General features: G+C 43.5%; 2 protein-coding genes across 3 annotated transcripts; one reads left to right on the top strand and one right to left on the bottom strand.

Moving 5' to 3' along the window:
* Positions 1 to 1,342: 1,342 nt before the first annotated feature.
* Positions 1,343 to 1,753, bottom strand: LOC136489579 (uncharacterized). The gene has a single exon (XM_066486170.1). It carries the CDS (start codon positions 1,751 to 1,753, stop codon positions 1,343 to 1,345), a length of 411 nt encoding a protein of 136 aa, XP_066342267.1.
* An 877-nt stretch (positions 1,754 to 2,630) lies between these two features.
* Positions 2,631 to 9,518, top strand: LOC136485659 (wall-associated receptor kinase 2-like). 2 transcript variants are annotated; one of them, XM_066482506.1, is made up of 4 exons: positions 2,631 to 3,667; positions 4,744 to 4,896; positions 8,090 to 8,906; positions 9,011 to 9,169. In XM_066482506.1, the coding sequence occupies exons 1-4, from the start codon at positions 2,662 to 2,664 to the stop codon at positions 9,033 to 9,035; spliced, it is 2,001 nt and encodes a 666-aa protein (XP_066338603.1). In that variant the 5' UTR covers positions 2,631 to 2,661; the 3' UTR covers positions 9,036 to 9,169. The 2 variants fall into 2 exon arrangements, with proteins under 2 accessions (XP_066338603.1, XP_066338602.1); XM_066482505.1 differs by having other exon boundaries at positions 8,090 to 9,518.
* Positions 9,519 to 23,018: the final 13,500 nt, after the last annotated feature.

Below are 23,018 nucleotides of genomic sequence, written 5' to 3'. Positions count from 1 at the left end.
TGATCAAGTAGCTACCTCGATCGGTCGTGGCCATTTATATTTATACGGCGAAAGGTCTATCCTAGGTGTAATGCCCAAATACAACACGAAGACATGACCTGAAACAAACATAGAAATTGAGTCCTTGATTTTGGCTTTAGACACAAAAAACGAATTGACAGTCCGGTGCAGCACAGGTTGTAAGCACAGAACGGTGCGGTGCTTATAATTTGGGTGAGACTGCCCAATTTAACCGTGAAGAGTAAGGCTTTATTAAGGGCCTGTTTAGTTCCATCTCAAAACGCCAAATTTTTCAAGATTCTTCATCACATCGAATCTTTGGACGCATGCATGAAGTATTAAATATAAATAAAAAATAAAACTAATTACACAGTTTAGATGAAATGCACGAGACGAATCTTTTAAGCCTAATTAGACTATGATTGGACACTAATTGCCAAATAACAACGAAAACACTACAGTGCCCATTTTACCAAAAATTTTGGAACTAAACTGAGCCTAACTCAGACTCCATTGCATCGAGATAATACGAAAATAAACATGTGAACACCCCCGACTCGATGAGTGGTTTCACGTACGGATCGGAGCGGTCGTGTCTGGCACTCGACACAGTCGCACGGCGAATTAATATCTTTCTTCACCGCTCTGTAGCAAGACCCATGACAGGCAGCTGTCGAATTAATATCAGTGCTGAATACTCCATCAGCGTACTGTTGGAGCAGCGACCAATGGTATGGATTTGTTGCTTTCAATCGGGAGACCTCGTCAGTCCCCATTCAGAAACTGACTGCTCGTGCAATCGTGTTCGACTGACCAGGCTTCTTTTTCTTAGGTAATGTGGATAAAATCTGCCTTCACGCCTCTTTAAAACACACGAAGAACTCCATTGACCTTGCTTCTAGTAGCTAGCAAGAGTAAACTAGGTGGTTCTTAAGTTCCTCGGTGCATTGTAACAGAGCCTAGAACCCAAGCCAATGTGTTCCCCTGGCTCTTAATGAAATACACGAATGTGTTCGCGAAAAATATGCGTTCTTTTTTTCGAAAGCGTGCTTAGACACGTGCTTCGTTAAGAAGAAGTGGGATACAAATGACGCCCGCTTCCGCCAGACAACGAGCTGCCGGTGGCAGAAAAGCGGAGGACACACATACACAAGGCACCGGCTCGGACGGTGGCGCTGGACAGGCGTACTACCTGGGGAATTAACTTAGCGACTAAAGAAAGTAGAGGCCCGTGCTGCTAGTTAGCTAAGACGATCAGCGACGCGAGGCTCCGAAAGCCCGCGGCGATCCATGCGTCCGCCTCCTCCAGAATCAGTGCGCACAGATGCATTGGCTACGTAGACTAGTTCTCGAACGTTCTTCGGTTTTGTTCCTTCCAGACGTTCCACGAAACGAGCAGCACCAGCGAGTCAAAACTCCGCCTGAACTCCTTCGGAATGGATGCTCTCGTGTGCAGCCACCAGTCCGACAAGCAGGAATCGCCGAGGGGCACAAGTTGCTGCCTTCCCACCCTCCTCAGCTGGCTGTGCCATACCTCCCTGGTGAACACGCAGGATGCAAGCAAGTGGTCGGTGGTCTCATCGAGTTGGTCGCAGAGCACGCACGCGCGGCACGCCTCGTCTTGCTGGTGACCATGCCGTTTTCGTCGTTCGGCTGTCCACAGGCGACCATGTAGAGCCTGCCAGAAAAAGAACTTGACCTTGGGCGGTACTGCAGCCTTCCAAAGTTGCTTAGCGCCAGCCAAAGTTGTCATCCCTCGAAAGAAAGCCCTGTGTGCCGAAGATGCAGTGCATTCTCCATTAGCCGTCCACTTCCAGACAAGGCGATCGGAGTCTAGGGGTCTCAGCTGAATCCCCTCAAGCTTCTCCCAGAGATCGACGTATTCGCAGAGGACTGGGGCAGTCGGCGCACCGGTAATGTCCCTCGCCCACTGACGCTGCGCCAATGCGTGCAAATCCTGGAAATTTACAGGGAGCTAATAATTCCGATTTATTCCTATATAGTTTCTTTACAAGGATTGAATTCCTGTTTTTGGCTACCAATGGGTTCCTATAATACCGTTATGTCCAGTTTAGTTTACATGGACTGTTTGGTTTTAGGCTAACAATATATGGACCTGTTTGGTAGAGACAAGCGCTTCCCTAAGAAGTTCCTCAAATGAAATAAAAGCGCTATCAAAATGAACTGAATTGACCCATCTGATACGTTTTTTAGGGTACCCGCAATGGGTGACTCATAAGCTACCTTTGAGCATTTTTTTATATTTAATAGAAGAGAGATAAAAGCTAGCTCTTGATCAAGAGTTAGGCTCATACACACATTCAAAGAACATGTGAGTGTCATGTGGGCCTAATCATACTATGAACCGTTGCTAAAAGCTAACAATATTGGAGAGGTGGCTTAGAGATAGTAGCTGACTCTTACTGTTGCGGGTGCCCTTAGTACAAATGGAAGCTGTGGGGAGAAGTGTGGATAGAGAAGGGTGAAAAAATACATGATGATTGATTTAGCATATTTCGATCGTAAGCAATTATATATAAGATGTACGAAACATGACGTATATAGGTCCTGGCAATGCAGTTGATTTCTTTGTGGTACCCACAACCCCGTTCTTCTATATAAACCCCATAGCTTGGTAATCAACCTCGCTCGGTGGATACAATGAAACTAGCAAATCCACTGATCACGAAGCTAAGCCTCCTGCAAGCGGTGTCAAAAACAATGTCACCGCTCATGGTTCCTGTGCTGCTCGTTCTTGCAGCAACGGCAGCCACCGCCGACAACAGCATGTCCGTGATGCCGGGCTGCCAGCAGAGCTGCGGAGGCGTAGACATACCGTACCCGTTCGGCACCGGCACTGGCTGCTTCCGCAAAGGATTCGAGGTCGCCTGCATCAACAACAACAACGGCAGCGCCGGTGAGATTCTGGTGCTGGCGACGACCGACCAGACCATCCGGGTGCTGCAGCTGTCCGTGTCTCCGGTTCCAGAGGCCCGGGTGCTTCTTCCGGTGGCATGGCAGTGCTTCAACACCACCGGAGACGTCACCGGCAGCTACTCCGGCGATGTCGACTTCAACAGAGAAGGCGTCTATCGCATCTCCAACACACAGAATGAGCTCTTCGTCCTCGGCTGCAACACCTATGCCTACACCAATGGCGTGAGGGTGCACAACAGCCGCTTCCGCTACAAATACTTCACGGGATGCATAACCGTCACCAATGACGCGACGGACCCGCGTGACGGTGCCTGCGCGGGCCTCGGCTGCTGCCACGTCGACATCCCGCCAGGCATCACGGACACCAGCATGAGCATGCCTGGCTGGTCGCACGCCAACCAGGATTTCTGTCCCTGCGACTACGCCTTCATCGTAGAGAAGGGTAACTACACCTTCAAGGTATCCGACCTTCTATCCACACACATACCCAACAACCAGACCATGCCTCTGCATGTGGACTGGACCATGCCGCTGCGTCTCGACTGGGCCATCCGCGACAACGGCTCGACGGCTGCCGTCTCCTGCGCTCAGGCACCCAACAAGACTGATCATGAGTACGCCTGCCGCAGCAGCCGCAGCGAGTGCGTCGACTCAACCAATGGCCCGGGGTACTTCTGCAATTGTACCAAAGGCTACGAGGGTAACCCCTACATCGTTGGTGGATGCACGAGTAAGTAATCTTCCTCCATGCATCCTATAGACTTCAAATATATATAGTATTTGACGTGGGTTTGAAGCTACGACTAGTGATTAATATATCGATGTGTACCCTGTCTCCGTTAATCGATGCATGGTTTCAGAGGCGGTCATCTTAAGACGCCCACCTCCGCACATGATTTTAAGAGGCATGCAGTTTCCTAGAGGTCTGTTGACTTTTCACGGATGTGGTCGCTAGGTAGCCTCCATTAATCCGAAAAACCCGTCCACTAACAATCTATGGCCATCGATAAGATTGTAATTTGAAAATCAAAACTAGGTTCATGGAGTCATATGATATGGGATTCAACAGGAATGACCAAGTTTACGCTAATGTTTGAAATAAATGAATACTGAGAACGGATGAACAAAATAGAGGTCGGTAACTGATATAGTTATCACATCTGGATAGAGACTACATAGTACCTTTTGCGTCTCTATTGTGTTAGAAAATCAACAAAATAAAAAACATGTTAATACAAGTAATTTTTGTAATTAGGAATATCAAACGGTAATTAATGCTTGACAAGTTGATGGACTAGTTTATGGACAAATTATTTTTTAAAATTCTAGGCCATGCTTGAGCACAGGTTGACGGACTAGTTGATAACAAGAGAAATAGCTGGCCTCATGTTAATGTCCAAATAACTAGATGACGATGGAATTATTCCAAGGGAAAAATTTATATGGTCAGATACAGATTCCGTTCTCCACCTCCCATTCATTGCAAGGTGACTAGAAATTGTGATAACACTCGTATTGTCAGGAAACGTGAGAAAATAGCAACGATTGCTTCAACCTATTTCTTAAAAAAGGAGGAATCAGTTTATGAGGTTTCGAACTGTGTTGTTGATTGTTTTGAGTTCTCACTTCCCAGTTCTAAGAAGGTCGCTTCGTGGTTTCGTAGCACGAAACAGAGTTCCAAAATTTTACAACTTTCATCAAATATTTTGCATGTACCTTGTACATGGCAGCGTGGTGATCAAAGTATCAAATTCTTGACAAACAACGCTCTTTTATGACTATTTGAATGTTCACAATTATATGCAGATATCAACGAGTGCCTACATCCAGAATCATATCCTTGTCCAAGTGGCAGCAAATGCATTGACACAGATGGAGGCTATAAATGTCAATGCAAATTCGGCCGAAGAGGAAAGCAATGTGGTCCCTTAATTCCTACGACTGCTTTGGCACTGTTAGGTGAGCACACAATTCGCCATAAGTTTACTAGGTTCCTTTACAGAAACTCCTTTTTATATTACATCATTTCTCTTTGCACTTCATCCTTATCACGTTCCATTTTCGTTAATTGAAAATTCTATCGTTGCTTAGTATATTATGTTTACTCTATTGAACTTGAACATGTTTCCATCTTGACTTCTTGAGAAAACTGTCAAGACATAGAAATGCAACTAATCCATTAAAAAAATCGTGAAAATCCATATTGTTTGAAATAGATGGGTACATACATACATGCATACACATGACCATGATTTTGTACCATATAAATAGCAACTTATCTTACTATTAATAATCGAAAGCCTCGAGATAGCCTTCGTATAATTCTCATTAGATGTGTTAGAGAAAGATAAATCTTATAAAACTTCCACAATAATTAGAAACATCTGGCCTATAATTTGGTAGGTTATAATCAGCAGCGCCCATAATAACCATTGGATCTATTCCATTTTTCAAAAAACTACCCACCTGTACCATTATGAAAATTATATAGAATAACCCCTTAATTTTACAACTAAATTATCCACCTATGCCATTAAAAAATATTTCAAAAGAACAACATAAATTTAATATTACTAGTTGGAAGCGTCAATAGAGCCTCCACATTAATTCTCACCATATGCACTAGAAAAAGATAAATCCTATAAAATTCTTAAAATAAGCCGAAACATCTGCCCTTTAATTTGGTAGATTCTAATCACCAGCCCCAATAATAAGAGTTGGGTCTATTCTATTTTTTAAAAAATAGCTACCCACCTCCACCATTATGAAAATTACATAAACTACCCCCCCAATTTTACATCTAAATTACACACCTCCGCCAATAATTTTTTTTTGGAAATAACTACATAAATTTAACATTACTAATTGGAGGCCTCAACGGAGCCGCCACTTTAATTTTCACTGGAGCCACTAGAAAAAGGGTAAATTCTAGAAAATTTTCATAATTTTTCGAAACATCTGACCATTAATTTGGTAGGTTCTAATCAGCATTGCCAATGATAACCATTGGATCTGTCCAATATTATTAAATAAAAATTACCCACCACTGGCACTCGAAAAATACATAAAATAACTCCCTAATTTTGCAACTAAATTACCCATCACTCTGCCATTACAAAAGAGATTTCAAAATAACCACATAAATTTGTACCTAAATTATCCATCTCTACCATAATGAAATATAGTTCCAAATAACCATAAATTTGTAATTAAATTATGAAACCATGCAACTACAGGAGATAAATTTAAATAATTCTATTATTTTGCATTAATTATTCACTAGGACCAATCTGAGAGATAATGCAAACTGGCCCCTCAGCTTGCATTCAAATTATCTATACATATCATTATGATAGTTGATACAAAGTAATACCTATTCATTTGAATCTAAAATATCCACCTTAGCCATTATAAAAGGTAAACAAAAACTCTCAAATCTACATCAAAATGCTAATATAAGCTATTATGAAAAACAATTCAATATCCTTAGGTACAATAATATATATATATATATATATATATATATATATATATATTTCTTGAATGTAAACTTATATCATTTATGTTCCACTATGCAAGGAAACCCATACAAATTAAGATAAATATTTATTTTAATAATTTATCAAAAGTTGAAAAGTATCCCTTAACATATAGAGTGACACTAAGACATGATAATTAATATTGTAAGTCGTTATCTTAAAAGTTTAAACATTTTTCATTGAAACATTGTATGATACGAATATTAGTAATTCAATTTTGAGCATTATATATATTTAATAAACAATACTAAAACCCATAGATATAAACAATTCAACATCTTGAATGTTTCATGTTGATTGCTAAATCAACCATTTATGCCATTGTAAGAACAAAGAGGCTCGTCTACGCCTTAAAATATTCTTTTTATAAGATTAAAAGAATTGGTTAAAACAAACAAGAAGCTTATGCTAGTTTACATGTGGATAAAACAAATAGCAGCAAAGAAGATCAAAAGTTGAAATACAAAAAGAAAAATTCATGAAAAGAGCCTCCTTGTTATTACTCACCAAACCAGCTAGAAACAAGAGAGATAAATCCTAAAGGTCTCACAAAAATTTCAGACATTTGACCATCAAATCGGTAGAGGATAATCACCATACCATTGATAATAATAGCCTTTGGCTCTGTTGTGGTTATTAAGATTTGAAAAACAAAATTTAGATTCATTTTGTGAGAACATACCTACAATAAAGTCATCATAGTTCAAGCAAAGGTTTTAACTAAATGTATAATGTAGATACATAAATGTGTTCTGCAAAGCAAAAAAATTAGATATGGATGAAAATACATATAGATCAATAACTAATAGATTAGTGTAATATAGGGTTAGTGCTTGATCCATCTAAATTCAATTTACCCAGAATTCTGGATAGCGTTACCACAAAGCTCTCAGGCTGACCGAGAGGCTGAGGGTATCACAGCTGAACAGAGACTATACAGTATCTATTATGGCTATTGTTTTAGAACCTAAGATTCTAGGCCGTTCAACTGCACAGGTTGATGGATAGTATTAATAGAGTAATTATTAGACAAAGTCTTGACCCAATGAAACAAAAATACACCTACTATTTTGAAAGGGAGGGAGCATCTTATACTCTTATAAAGCAAAACCCCACTAGCGATTTCTCTCAACATGCAAACTATCCAACTAGGCAATGCACTATCACATATAATTAACATCCACTGAGCAAAACCTCACTAGCTATTCATCTCAACATGCAAGTTGTCCAACTAGACAATGCACTATCACAAACAATTAAAATCCACTAGCACATGCAACTGTAATGTCTATGTCAGCAAGACACATAAGCATTTTATTGTCCATGTCATCATACCACGCAATCCACTAATACGCAATTCCTGCAGCAACGCGCGGGGTAGTTCACTAGTTATATTATATTTTGTTGCCAAATCATCTTGACAGCTTTCATGCTGACTAAGCATTTAAATTTTGCTATCAGTGTCTGGAATACAACAAGTTGCTACCACTTTGTGTGTGACAACCTTTTTTTCTTGAAACTATAGATATGATGTTAAAATTCGTGGTTAAAGTCAATGTAGAGTAGTTATTATGTAAGCTGAATGGTTGAACATGTATCTTTCTTGTCTGCAGCAACATTTGTCGCCGTCATCCTTGGATCTGTTGCGATTGTATTGCTTCAGACACGAAATAACCGGAAAACATTCAACAAAAATGGTGGTAAAATACTGGAGGCCAAGGGCATAAAAACCTACACCAAAAGGGAGCTGAAGAATATAACTGATCGCTACAGCAAACGCCTTGGAGAAGGGCACTATGGCATTGTTTACGAGGGTAAGATCATGGACGGCTCCGAAGCCAAAAAAGTTGCCGTTAAATGCTCTACGGCGAAAAGGGTGGTGCACCGCTGGAAGAAGTTGATTCGACCTCATGTACCACAGCAAGGCCTGGAGGAAGATGGGTCGTTCATCAACGAGATCAAATTCCAGTTCAGTGTTACGCACAAGAATATGGTCCAGCTCCTCGGATGCTGCCTAGAGACTGACATTCCCATATTAGTCTTCGAGTTTGTCTCCAATGGAAGCCTCGATGACGCACTTCATAGTGACATGAATCCATGTACTCTATCACTTCTGGAGCGACTGGACATTGCCATCGGCTCTGCAGAAGCTATCGCCTACATGCACTCGCTTGACATTGACAATCAGAAGCATGTCCATGGCGACATCAAGCCTTCCAACATCCTCCTTGACGACAGCCTCAGCCCGAAGGTCTCTGACTTCGGTTCCTCCAGGCTTCTGTCAGTCGATAATTATTATGTTAGGGCCGTGGCTGGAGATACGGGCTACATGGACCCATTATATATCAAGACGCAGCACTTCACATTGGAGTGCGATGTCTACAGCTTCGGCGTGGTGCTTCTAGAGCTCATCACGAGGAAAAGGGCCAGGTATGAAGATGATGGGAATAAACTTCTCCCCTTGGAATTCGTCAGGTGCTTCAAGGACGAGGGAAGCGGAAGGACGATGTATGATGAAAAAATCTATTCCTCAGGTGTGGATGCTCAATCTCAACGTAACACACTGTGCCTCGACGGGATTGGCATGCTGGCAGTCCGATGTCTCAAGGAAGACAAGAGGGAGAGACCAACCATGGCAGATGTTGTTAAGGAGCTTACGGAAGTGAAGGTAATAGCCTTGTCTCAAGCGAGTTGAAAGCATACAGATGAATGAAGCGAAGCATGAATGGTCAGCACATGAGCTTAGCAAGAGTTCAGCTTTATCCCGTATCTATGATCCATATGTTTATAGCTTTCGTGTCGAATATAGAAGTTTTGCCATACGTACATCATAAAAAATTTTAGTTCTATCATTTGTTTGAGCCACTATTGATATTATTATTAGACTGGTTGTAAGTGTGTAGTAGTTTGATAAAATCATGTATGTCTGGGATGTGATATAGTATGCGTGTTAATGGTTCATCAAATAAATATACATTAATATAGTCTGCCAAAAACAGTAATGTCTACATGTAAACATAGTAATTGTAGAAAGATATGTACAGGAGATTACAAGTTTTTAAAGTTCAGCCAGCGTGCTGGCGGAGGCTGCTCTTTTTGTGCCATTGTGTGTTTTGCTTGGCCTATCAGCGGTGGGCACCAATGTTGGGAAACAGATGGATTCCAGCAGGGTGAGAGTCAAATGGCCTTCGCAGGGGCGGAGTCTGAGCCTCGGTAAGAGCATAAAGTGAAGCCAATGCCCAGTTTAGGGTTTCATATTCTTAGGCCCCATTTGGCATGGCTCATCCAAAACGGCTTCATCGGTGAAGCTAAAGCCGGTAAAGCCAGAAAAGCTGGCTTTTCCCGGCTTCTAGTTCATTTTAACCCCGGCTTACAAAACGGCTTCACGCTACAGTGCCTCGATTTGCGCAAAATAGATGAAGCCGAAGCCGGCATAAGCCGTGCCAAAGAGGCCCTTATATAGCTCTCTCTTTTACATGGGTCAGCCTCCTCCTTTTATAGGTCTCTGTACAAGGGGGAGCTATATTACTACTTTACCCTACAATTCCTCGGACATATTCCTAGGATATGCCCGTACTAAGCCTGGCATCTAGGGGCATCTACGGTCTTCTCTTTATTAGCACCACCTTCATTCGTGGGCCTTAACAGAGCCTAACGGAGGCCCAACTACCCCTTGTCACGTGCCCTACTTTAGGCCTTCTCACATGACCGGTGAAGGCCTGGCCTTTGCCAACTCCGTCTATCTTTCGGGTTGGTCGACTACCTTTCCTCCGCCGGCCTTCGCTCCATCTCTGCCTGGTTCTAATGTTCTTCTTCTCGCGTCGCCTTCCCATCTCTCTGCCACCAGCTTCGCCCTACGCTCCCGGACTCGACCTTCGGTCCGCCTGTGGGTCTTCGCCAATGGGCCTCCACGGGCCCAGGGCCTTTGCGTGGCCATGCTATAGCGGCCGAAGGCTTCTTCAATTACCTGTCTAAAAAATAAGAACTGTGGTGATAGCTTGCATTCCCTTCCAAAATACTTAACAAAAGATGTCATTGAACTGCAAGTTTCTCTTGGCAACCAAGATATCTATGTCCCAACATCCTCGGAGGTTCTCATAGGTTCAATCCTTCACTTCTCAAAAAAAATTATTTGTGCCGAGCATGGTGGGCGCCAATATTGGGACAAGCGTCCCGAATAGGGTTGAGAGTAGAAGGTTCCTCGGTGAATGCTAGCTAGAGAAGGTGCCCCAGTGAAGGCCGCCTAGAGAGGGCACCCTGGTGAAGGCCGCTAGGAGAAGGTCTTCAGATAAGGCCGGTGGGAGAAGGTCTCCCGGAGAAGGCCGGCGGGAGGAGGTCTCCCGGAGAAGGCCGGCAGGAGAAGGCGCCCCGATGAATGCTGGCAGGAGAAGGTCTCCCAGAGAAGGCGGGAAGGAGAAGGCTTCTTGATGAAGGCCAGTGGGAGAAGACGCCCCAATGAAGGTCCCTGGCGAAGGCCCGATGATTGTTCTGTGTGAAGGCTCTGCGGAGAAGGCTCCATGATGAAGGCTCCGTAACGAAGGTCTAGTGCAGAGGCTCCACAGAGAAGTCCCTACGATGAAGGCTCCTATACACAAGATGGGAGAGTGAGGCAGTGGCTAGGGTTTGTGAAAAATGAGTGGGAGAAGAGAGAGCCCCTTGCCCTCTTGCTCTTGGCATTATATATAGGTAACGACATTTACAAGCGGTTGATTTTACAAGCTACTACACTAGCTCCTGTTAGGCATCTTGATGGGGGAGTTGGCCCATGTGAATATGGGCTCCCCCAACAACTACCATTTAATTGGTATATATTATTGTAAATATAAATGGTGGCCATTTTGTGAATTCTCCTAATTTATTTGGTCATTGAGATTATTCCACACAACTTATTTGATTTCCATATGCTGCAGTGGACAAATTTTTTTGTTAGTTTTGAAAAGAAATGACTACTTGGTTATTTCAATAAAATAATCCCAACTGGTTACGACAAGTATGCTGTTTACAGGAATTAGGTCAACTATTGATACAATATCCTCTACTCCTATTTGTACATGTGTTGCCTACAGGACTTACTGTTGGTATTTTGGTCTTATTTTTTATTGTACTTGGAAGTGGGGTATGCTATATGCTGAAGCGGATAGAGAAGAAAGCAAAGGAGAATTCAAAACATGAACTGTAAGCTATTGAAAGAAAGAATGGAAGTGAGAGACTTCAAAATGTAAAAACTCTAATATTATTCACAAATGAGGAACTTGATCAAATAACCACGAACAATTCGGTGCCTCTTGGCAAGGGAGGCTTCGGTGAAGTGAACAATGGGACTTTATCTGACAAGACCGAGGTGGCAGTTAAGGCCTCCAATGAGGTTACTGAAGCTATACAAGATAGGTTTGTGAAGGAAGTGGAATCCAATCAAGGATGATGCACAGGAACATTCTCAAGCTCTTTGGTTGCTGCTTGAGGGTTGATGTTCCATTGCTGGTATATGAATATGCTGCTAAAGGAAATCTCAAAGACATTCTCCATGGCAAAAATAATGATCAGCAGTGTGAGGATCTCAACTTGAGTCACGTTTGGACATTGCCATTGGATCTGCTCAAGGTTTAGCTTACATGCATTCATACACAGAAATTGGCATACAACATGCAGATGTCAAACCAGACAACATACTCCTTGATGGTGGGTTGGTTTCAAAAATCTCTGATTTTGGGCTGTCAAAGGTTTTTGTAGAGGGCAAAGATTATACCATTAATGTGATAGAGTGTTTGCCTTACATGGATCCAGTGTACAAGGATACAGGGAGGTTAACTCCAAAAAGTGACGTCTATAACTTTGGGATTGTTCTCTTAGAGCTGATTTCTAGAGGGCCCGTTGCAGATGGTGAAAGCTGTCTTGTCAATCAGTTTAAGAGAGTTTATGGGCAACATAACACCGGAAAGGTATTTTTTGACAAGGATATTGCTGAAGAAGAACACTAGTAGAGAACAGACCTTTGATCCAAGGACCAGACCAGGCTCTAGTCCCGGGAAATATTGCGCCCGAGACTAGAGAGACCTTTAGTCCCGGTTGGTGGCTCCAACCGGGACTAAAGGTCCCCGTCCAACGGCTCCTGCGCCAGGCCGTTGTGGCAGGGGACCTTTAGTCCCGGTTGGAGCCACCAACCGGGACTAAAGGTCGACCTTTACTTCCGGTTGATGGCTCCAACCGGGAGTAAAGCTCTTGTCCTGGCTAGTGGCGTGGCCCGGGACTGGAAAGCGACCTTTAGTCCCAGTTGGATCCACCAACCGGGACTAAAGGTCCCCCCTATAAATCCTGCTGGCCGTCTTCTTCCTCCCCGAGCCCGCCCGAGAGCTTCAGTTCAAATTTAAGCAGTGTTCTTGCTCTTTCTCCATCCATTCTTCGATTCCTCCATCGATTTCTTCGATTCCTCCGTCGATTCTTCGGTTCTAAAGGTTACCAACTTCATACTCTCATGTTTCACCATTGTCTTATCTCATTTTGTTCACTATATATATATGGTTCTTTATTGTGGTTTTTTTTCATTTGTAAGCAATTTGAGCTCAAAATCACTTGAAGCTTGCATATTTACATGAAGGAAGGTTAAAGTAGCTATTAAAAACTAGTATTCACCGTTTATTTTCTAGCCTTTGCAATTGGTGCATATTTCTATAACATGTTTTTTAGTAAAGTCTAAGTCTCTAACATGTTTTTTGGCTACAGGAGTTGGACCTCGCGTTTGACACCTTGGATGTGAGCCGCCACCGCCACCATATATAATCCATTTATGATGGATTAATTGCTCCAACCTTTTATAATTGGATGGATGCGTGTGCCGAGCCCTCGTGCCGGCAATCTTGTAATGCGATTTTGCGCTGAGCTATCGAGCTCAGTGGAGCACGGGCGTGGTCCGGTGTCTCGTCGTTTCCTTCTTTTTGCGTGGTAGCTTATGACGACTAGTTAGAAAATTGTAGAAAATCCGTACTACTTGAACTTGCGGACCATGTTCATCTCGGCGAGCATGTTCTCTGCCGAGCGGTAACGGACGTCAAGGAGGAGCTTTGATTCTACGAGGGAGAACGGCAACAGTCGTGGAAGACCATGTTCCCTTCCTCGTAGAATCGGAGCTCTTCCGTGGCCAAGTACGGTGCCGTCCGGTGGAGAAATGCTCGCCGAGATGATCACGTAAGCAAGGTCAACTAGTACGTATGGTTATTTATTCACACGTCCCGATATCGTCGCAGTAGTCTGTCAATCACCGTACCCAAACGTAGTATATATAAATATAAACGATAAACGATTATTATGTGTGTACACTCCCATTCTTCTGTTAACCTGCGGAAATATCATGTGAATTACTTATCTACCGCAGTTAAAGACGAGAACACAATGACCATGGCCACGGTCATGAAAAATGCCAACGACACAACACTAGCAACCTTCTCAGCAAGAAGAGTAGTGTTAAACGCTCTAGAAACCTTTAAACTTTGTCAGTTAAGATTTCCCCTTCAAACAAGCTAGGCACTCAAATAAGGCTTATGCTAGATTCTACCACTAGTACAGATACACAAATGATTTTTACAAATGTTACTATCCTTGAGGTGGCACGTCCTGCAGGAGTTCATTTTATAGATATTATTTTTATTTTTTATAGATATATCTAGTGTTTTTAGTGGTAGTTGGGATTGTCTACATTGTAGCAAGGCTTTCTTAAATTTATAGCTTTTGTGGTGGTATGCATGTTGTATAATTAACTAATTATGTTCTCGGTTTTAATACGGTATTTATGTCATGTAATGCAGATGAGTCGGCATTGGATGTACAATGCTGATCGTCGCTCCCAAGAGTTCATGGACGGCGTGCATTCTTTGTTATGTGCGGCCGAGGCAAACAAACGTGATGGTTTCATGTGCTGCCCATGTGCCGTATGTAAGAATACGATGGAATATGCTAACTCAAAGACTCTTCATTCACACTTGTTCAAGTCGGGTTTCATGCCAAACTATATTTGTTGGACGAAGCACGGAGAAACCGGAGTTGTAATGGAAGAAGGTGAAGAAGAACAATGGGGCGATGATGACATTTTTGCTGAATATGGTGCCTTCAATGATACTGCAATGGGAGAAGCTGAAGAAGAGGTGGGGGCAAAGGAGAAGCCCGCTGAAGAAGAGGTGGGGGCAGAGGAGAAGCCCGCTGAAGAAGAGGTAGGGGCAGAGGAGGAGCCCACTGACGATCTTGGTCAGGCCATTCGTGACACACAAAGAGAATGCGAAAATGAAAAGGAGAAGATCAAGTTCGACCGCATGCTAGAGGATCACAAGAAATTGCTATACCCAACTTGTGATGCGGGGCAGAAAAAGTTAGGTACCACATTGGAATTACTGCAATGGAAGGCAAAGAACGGTGTATCTAACAAGGGATTCGCGGAGTTACTAAAAATCCAAAAGAAGATGCTTCCGAAGGATAACGAATTGCCCAGCACTACGTACGAAGCAAAACAGGTAGTCTTCCCTTTAGGATTAGAAATCCAGAAGATACATGCATGTCCTAATGACTGCATCCTCTACCGTGGCATGGAGTACGAGAAGTTGGATGCATGCCCTGTATGTCACGCGTCGCGGTATAAGATCAGGCGAGATGACCCTGGTGATGTTGAGGGCGAACGTCCCAAGAAGAAAATCCCTGCCAAGGTTATATGGTATGCTCCTATAATACCACGCTTGAAACATCTTTTTAGAAATAGAGACCATGCAAAGTTGTTGCGATGGCACAAAGAAGACCGTATGGTAGACAATATGTTGAGACACCCTGCTGATGGGTCCCAATGGAGAGCAATCGATAGAGAATTCCCTGAGTTTGCAAGTGACACAAGAAACTTAAGGTTTGCTTTAAGTACGGATGGTATGAATCCTTTCGGGGAGCAGAGCAGTAGTCACAGCACTTGGCATGTTACTCTATGTATCTACAACCTTCCTCCCTGGTTATGCATGAAGCGTAAGTTTATTATGATGCCGGTGCTCATCCAAGGCCCAAAGCAACCTGGCAACGACATCGATGTGTACCTGAGGCCACTAGTTGAAGAACTTCTACTTTTGTGGAACAAGACAGGTGTACGCGTGTGGGATGAGCACAAGCAGGAGCACTTTGACCTATGAGCATTGTTGTTCGTAACAATCAATGATTGGCCAGCTCTAAGTAATCTTTTAGGACAGTCAAACAAGGGATATAATGCATGCACGCACTGTTTCGGTGACATGAAAGGTATATTCTTGAAAAAGTGTCGCAAGGTCGTGTACCTTGGGCATCGATGATTTCTTCCTGCAAATCACCCCGTAAGAAAGAAAGGCAAGCATTTTAAAGGTAAGGCAGACCACCAGACCAAGCCTCACAACCGAACGGGTGAGGACGTCCTCGATATGCTCAATGATGTGAAAGTAATATTTGGAAAGGGATCTGGCAGCCAACCTATTTCGAAGGACGCCAACGGTCATGCACCCATGTGGAAGAAGTCCATATTTTGGGAGCTACCCTATTGGCAAGTCCTAGAGGTCCGCAGCGCGATCGACGTGATGCACCTAACGAAGAATCTTTGTGTGAACCTGCTAGGCGTCATGGGCATGTATGGGAAGCCTAAGGACACAATTGAAGCACGACAGGACCTGCGGTTTTTGAAAGAAAGAGACAACCTGCATCCAGAGAAGACAGATGATGGACGCCAGTACTTAAGTCCTACCAGCTACACTCTTAGCAAAGAAGAGAAGGACAGCTTGTTTGAATGCCTAGATAGCATTAAGGTACTGTCTGGATTCTCCTTGAATATAAAGGGTATAATAAATGTGCCAGAGAAGAAATTTGGACACTTAAAGTCCCATGACTGCCACGTGCTCATGACTCAATTGCTTCTAGTTGCATTAAGAGGAATTCTACCGCCAAATGTACGTCTAGCCACCGTGAAGCTATGTGCATTCCTCAATGCAATTTCTCATAAGGCAATCGATCCAATGGATCTAGCGAAACTACAGAATGATGTGGTTTAATGTCTTGTCAGCTTTGAGTTGGTGTTCCCTCCTTCCTTCTTTGATATCATGACACACCTCCTAGTTCATCTGGTCAAGGAGATTACTATTCTCAGTCCTGTGTTCCTACACAACATGTTCCCCTTTGAGAGGTTTATGGGAATCCTAAAGAAATATGTTCACAACCGTGCTTGGCTAGAAGGAAGCATCGCCAAGGGCTACGGAACAGAGGAGGTCATTGAGTTCTGTGTTGACTTCATTCCCGATATTAACCCGATTGGTGTTCCTGAATTGTGACACGAGGGGAGACTAAGTGGAAAGGGGACACTAGGGAAGAAAACATATATTGGTAAGGGTGATGATTATTTCAATAAAGCACACTACACAGTTCTACAGAACTCCTCCTTGGTAGATCCATATATCGAGACACACAAGAACCTCCTCCGATCTGAGTTCTCAGGGAAGTCTGAAGCATGGATTACGCGTCAGCACATGGAAACTTTCAGTGACTGGTTGCAAAAAGAATGTTAGGGTGATGAGAGTATTGATGAGGAGCTGTATTTGTTGGCTAGGCAGCCATCGTGGCATATCCTCACATACAAAGGGTACGAGATAATTGGGAATATATTTTACACAGTAGCACAAGATAAAAGGAGCACCAACCAGAACAATGGTGTCCGCATAGATGCCATGACCCTAGTGGGAACAAGCAAACATACTATGGCCGCATAGAGGAGATATGGGAACTAGACTATGCATCTCATTTTAAGGTACTTTTGTTCAAGTGCCAGTGGGTAAAGACGACTAGAGGCGGCGTAGCAGTCGACAACCAGTATGGAATGACAACAGTGGACCTCAACAATATTGGGTACAAAGGCGAACCGTTTGTCCTTGCGAAGGATGTGACTCAGGTGTTCTATGTCAAGGACATGTCTACAAAACCGAAGAGAGGGAAAAACGACAACCACCCAATCAATGATGAGCCAAAGCGCCACATAGTTCTTTTAGGAAAAAGAAACATCATCGGAATCGAAGACAAGTCAGACATGTCAGAAGATTATGAAAAGGATGACCGAATTTCACCCTTCACAGTGAACAAAGACCCTAGCATCCAGCTAAACGATGAGGACACTCCATGGTTATGGCGCGATCATAACCAAGGAACATACGTCAAGAAGAAGTTCATTACTGTGCCCGCTTGATATATATTGATGTTCAATAGTGTGTATTAGAGATATTATGTAATAATTGTGAATTTATGTTTGATGTTGAATTATGTCACGTTGAAATGATGTGAAAACAAATTTATGTTTGATGTTGGGATTATGTCACGTTGAAATGATGTGAAAACAAATTTATGTTTGATGGTGGGATTATGTCACGCTCAAATGATGTGAAAACAAATTTCCAGTCGAAACACAAGAGTTTTTCTAAATTTAATTAAACACTATATTTTTGTATTATCGAAATAGTAATTTAAACACTATATTGTGTTTTAAAACTTGTTAAAAAAATTAGAACTTTAGGTCACATAATTTTCCTGTGTGCAATAAAGCAAAATAGAATCTATATTTTTTAAAATATTTTTATGTCTTTTATTTAATTTTTTGTGCAATTAACTATCCTTTTATCATTTGTGTAAAAATAAATATATTAAAATCCTAATGAATTGGCGGGCAGCGAAACTACAGTTTGGCTGCCCGCCAAAAACCTTTAGTCCCGGGCGCCACCACCAGTTGGGACTAAAGGCTACCTTTACTCCCGGGTGCCACCACCAGTCGGGACTAAAGGTGTGACCTTTAGTCCCGGGCGTTAGCAGGGCCCGGGACTAAAGGGCCTTTAGTCCCGGCTGGTGGTGGCGCCCGGGACTAAAGGTCCTCTCCCTTATATAGCCTCTGCGCCCGCCCTAGCCCCTCTTCTTCCTCCTCCCCACTGCCGAGCCAAGCCCTAACAGACCCGCCGCCGCTCGTCCGATCTGCCGCCGACGCCACACCTCGCGAGCGCCTGCACGCACACCGGCGCCCCACCGCCCCGACGTCGCATGCCCCGACTAAGCGCGCTCGCCAACGCACCGCCCCCGACCACCCTGGCCCGGCGCCCCGACGCCCTACCGCCCCGACGCTCGGCCCCGATGCCACACTACGGCCCGGCCCGACGCCACGCCGCCCCTGACGCCGCGCCATGCCCCTGACGCACGCCGCCCCTGACGCCACGCCGTCATTGACGCCGCATGCACGGCCCTGACGACTCCACCCCGGCCCGGCCGGCCACGACGCTCGCGCTGCCACCGACGCCACCCGGCCTAGCCACCGACACCGCCCTCGTCATCACCACCTCCGGACGCCCATCACCGCCAACCCCTACGTACGTCGATATGTGTTTGTATGTGATATATGCAGAGGAACGCCTCGTTGTGTTGTATGCGAAGCAACGCCGTCGTTGTGTTGTATGCGAAGCAACACCGCGTCGTTGTGTTGTATGCGGAGCAACGCCGCCTCGTTGTGTTGTATGCGGAGCAACGTCCCCCCGTTGTTGTATATGCGGAGCAACACCGCCCCGTTGTTGTATATGCGGAGCAACGCCGCCCCATTGTTGTATATGCGGAGCAACGCCGCCCTAGCGAGAACGACGATTCGCCGTAGCAAGAACGACGAATTCACCCTAGCGAGAATGATGAATTCGCCCTAGCGAGAACGACGAAATCGCCCTGGGCGAATTCGTCGTTCTCGCTAGGGCGAATTCGTCGTTTATATGACTTGTTTACATATATGACTTGTTTATATATATGACTTGTTTATATGACTTGTTTACATATATGACTTGTTTACATATATGACTTGTTGACATATATGATTGTTTACATATATGAATTGTTTATATATATGACTTGTTTATATATGTGACTTAGATTTATTTTGTATATGACTTATTGTACATATATGACTTGTTTACATATATGAATTGTTTATATATATGACTTGTTTATATGACTTGTTTATATATGTGACTTAGATTTATTTTGTTTATGACTTATTGTACATATATGACTTATTTACATATATGACTTGTTTATATATATGTGACTTAGATAAATTTGTATATGACTTATTGTATATATATGACTTGTTTATATATGTGACTTAAATTTTGTTAAATTTGTTAGATATGGCTGCCCCGGGAGACAACATGGAGGAAGAAATGATGAATATTATTGCCAATGCTGGTGAGCAGGATGTTGATGACGGAAGTCAATACCTAGCTCTTGAAAATGAGCAAGAAAATGTTTTGCAAGAAAATACAGGTGAGGTATATATACTAAATATATATTATTTGTGAATATTGTATATATTTCTGTGTACAAAAGATATTTATTTATTATTTTTTTTATATGTAGCCCTCTGGATCGGCGACCACAACGGCGAAGAGCAAAAATGTTCGAGGACCGAAGAAACCACTGGAGGGCCGGTACATAATATCGGAATTCAACATCGAGACAGGCGAACCACTTGGTCCACATAAAAGGAAATTCGTGGAACACTGTGGGTACCTTGTAAGGGACATAATTCTGATCAGTACCCGTGAATGGAAGAAAAAGATCAATGAGCCTGATGTTAGTTTTGTCTCTGATGTTGACAAGAATTTGCTCTGGAATGATATCCTTGCCCATTTCACGTTGCAAGCAGATGATTATGATGATATCAACGATGATGAATTGAAGGAGCTAGTTCGATCGTGGGCTATGAAGAAGATGGCCACACAATTCTAGACTTGGAAGAAACACCTATACAACGCATACATTAAGAAGAACGAAACGCTAAATTTCAATACTGTTACGGGCCCGATCTCGAAACAGAGGCCCTATTGGAATGATTTCGTAGAGTACAAGACATCAGCAGAGGGTGAGGCACGGGTGAGAAGGAACCAAGAGAATGCCCAAAAAAGGTATACCACCATGACATGGGATCAGGTGGCTACGATACTGCCATTCCGAAGTGGCAAAAAATGGAAGCGGACAATATTGCCAAGGGGATCGAACAAGAATTAGCCAAGTGGCCTCCACGCTCGAAGAATTGGTTTTTTGGTCATGGGGGAAGACTCGACCCACAGACCGGTCTGGTAGTGTATGGGCAAAAACTCGAAACAGCAGCACGCCGATTGGCTTTTGCTATAGAAGCTAAAGAGATTGGTGTGTTCAAGCCCATTAGAGAGAAGGATGAGCTGACGTATGCCATCGAGACTGCTGAACACACTGGCCGAACCAGAGGCTTAGGACACAACACTCCATGGGTTCATGGTTTCCCTAATGACAGGGAAACCTACCGAAGCCACCAGAGAAGCAAGGAGGAGCAAGCAGCGCGGGTGACAATGTTGGAGGAAATGGTGCTTGAAGCAAAGGAGCGAGAAAAAGCAATGGAAGCAAGAATGCAGGAAGAAATCAGAAAGCAAGTGCAGATAGCAATGAGTGCCCAGAGGCAGGCATCAGAGCCTGGAATGAATGTTAATATTAGCTCCCATGGTTAGTTGAAAAGCAGATGCGCTTCCACTGAGCTGCCAAAGCAAGATGACGCAGCGCTGCGCTTCCCCGTGGATGATGTCACTACTCCAATGACATCAATTGAGCTACATGTTCCAAGGGGGAATGACACAATCAAGGTCGCTGTCGGTGTTTTTACTCCTCCAGACCCTACCAAGACACCAAGAATCCATGGGACACCAATACAACCTGGATATGCTAGGGTCGCAGTGGATAAAGTGAGCAAAGGTTATGAGGATCTAGCTCTTGACATTCCTGGAGGTGATGGAGACAAGACTCTAGGAGAAGCAGAGAAGGCATATATACTATGGCGCAAGTGCTACTTCATTATCCCTGGGGCGTCTGCTCCACCGCCAGTAGACATTAGGTGCGGACAAAAGTTAACAAAATAATTTTTTGATAATTTTCTATGGGCATGACTAATAATAAGCATTTACTTATATCTCATTATTTTTTGTACTCACAAAGCAGGGCCTCCGCCAACCAAAGTCCAGTTGTTGCTTCTCCCGACCATCATAGTGCTCAGGGCAATGATGACGCCTTCGAAGGCACTGCTGCATCCCCACCATCTCCAACTCCTCCGCCGCCTCCAAGGAAATCCACAACTCCTCCGCCGAGGTCTCCAATGCCTCCACCGCCTCTAAAGTATGTGCTGCCTCCAAGGCAGACTCCAACGCCTCCCCCGCCTCTAAGGAAGCCAGCCCCTAAGAGGTCCACCCCGCAAACAAAGTCGTTGCCTTGCCCGTCGGCAAAGAAGCAGAAAGCAAATACTCAACCAGTTATTCCCCAAAAACTATCTTATGAGAAAAGTGAATAGGAATTAAAGGATGTAGTACAAAAAGAAGTGACAGATTTCTTTGAAGGTGCAAAACAGGCACGACGAGCGAGGGAGAACCCAGAGCCATCATACTTCTTCCTACCTCCAGATCAGCTAAGAAAGAAGTTGGAACAAAAAAACGGGATTCTCTTAAGAGCGCCGCGAAACAACCGATATCGGACTATGACCGCTCTCTCACCAAGTAATATGAGGCGGCGCAAAAAAAGAAGAGAGTAGGGAAAGGTGTTGCACAACTCGGACAACAATTGCAACAATCAATCCTCCCCCCCTTGTCGTTCCTAACGAATATGGTTCAAACTTAAACTTAGTGGAGGAGGTAGGCGGCTATGAGTCGTTTCTTCGGTTTTATGAGGACACTAGTTTGAAGTGCTCGCTGAAGGACCATCTGCTCCAGAAGTGGATCCTTACAAGAAATTTGTACCAGGCCAGAGTCTATACAACCTAGAGAAATTAGGTGAACTGGGTACGCAAATGTACCTGCTAAACGGGTGGTACATGTCGGCGTCTGATGCGGGACAAATCTATCTTTCTGTCAGAATTAGAAACCACCATTACTTCTGTGGCAATGACATTATCTATGTCGAACTTCTAGAATAACACCAACTATGCCACCTGGACTCTCTCGACAAAAGTCTCATTAGCTGTTATTGTCTGTAAGTGTGATTATTTTCTACTATATTCACAATTTCTTTATTATATATTCACAATATATATATTCACAATTTTCATGTATGCAGATATGAGATGACAGAACTTAGAAAGAGAAAGGATAATGATGTTGGGTTCGTTCATCCGTATGTCGTATACAAACACCCTAACCCCCCGAAGGATTATAAGCCTCAACCTGAGAGAAATCTCATGAATTTCTTAGTGAACCAACGCGACAAGAAGGAGATACTCTTCCCCTACAACTTCAAGTGAGTGTTATTATAAGTAATTAATGTCGATCATATATATGGGACATCAATATTTCCTTACTAGATAGTTACCTCTCTCTCTCACACACACATACACATATATATGTGTGTGTGTGTGTTTATGTAGCAATCACTGGATATTGATGGTCATCGATATGGCCAATAGTAGATTGAAAATCTTAGACTCGTTGAGAAAACCGCAAACGGAGTATCAAGACATGATAGATATTATACAAGGGT

This window comes from Miscanthus floridulus, chromosome 10 (assembly GCF_019320115.1).
Source record: "Miscanthus floridulus cultivar M001 chromosome 10, ASM1932011v1, whole genome shotgun sequence".
Taxonomy (NCBI): domain Eukaryota; kingdom Viridiplantae; phylum Streptophyta; class Magnoliopsida; order Poales; family Poaceae; genus Miscanthus; species Miscanthus floridulus.
Note: the sequence above shows the minus strand (reverse complement) of the source record. Positions and strands in the feature narration are given on the sequence as shown.

Bases quoted from the DNA above. Each gene is read 5' to 3' on its own strand.
- LOC136489579 (XM_066486170.1), bottom strand. From the start codon at position 1,753: ATGACAACTTTGGCTGGCGCTAAGCAACTTTGGAAGGCTGCAGTACCG.
- LOC136485659 (XM_066482505.1), top strand. From the start codon at position 2,662: ATGAAACTAGCAAATCCACTGATCACGAAGCTAAGCCTCCTGCAAGCG. The intron at 3,668-4,743 runs GTAAGTAATCTT...AATTATATGCAG, and splicing joins CATCGTTGGTGGATGCACGA to ATATCAACGAGTGCCTACAT. The intron at 4,897-8,089 runs GTGAGCACACAA...TCTTGTCTGCAG, and splicing joins GACTGCTTTGGCACTGTTAG to CAACATTTGTCGCCGTCATC.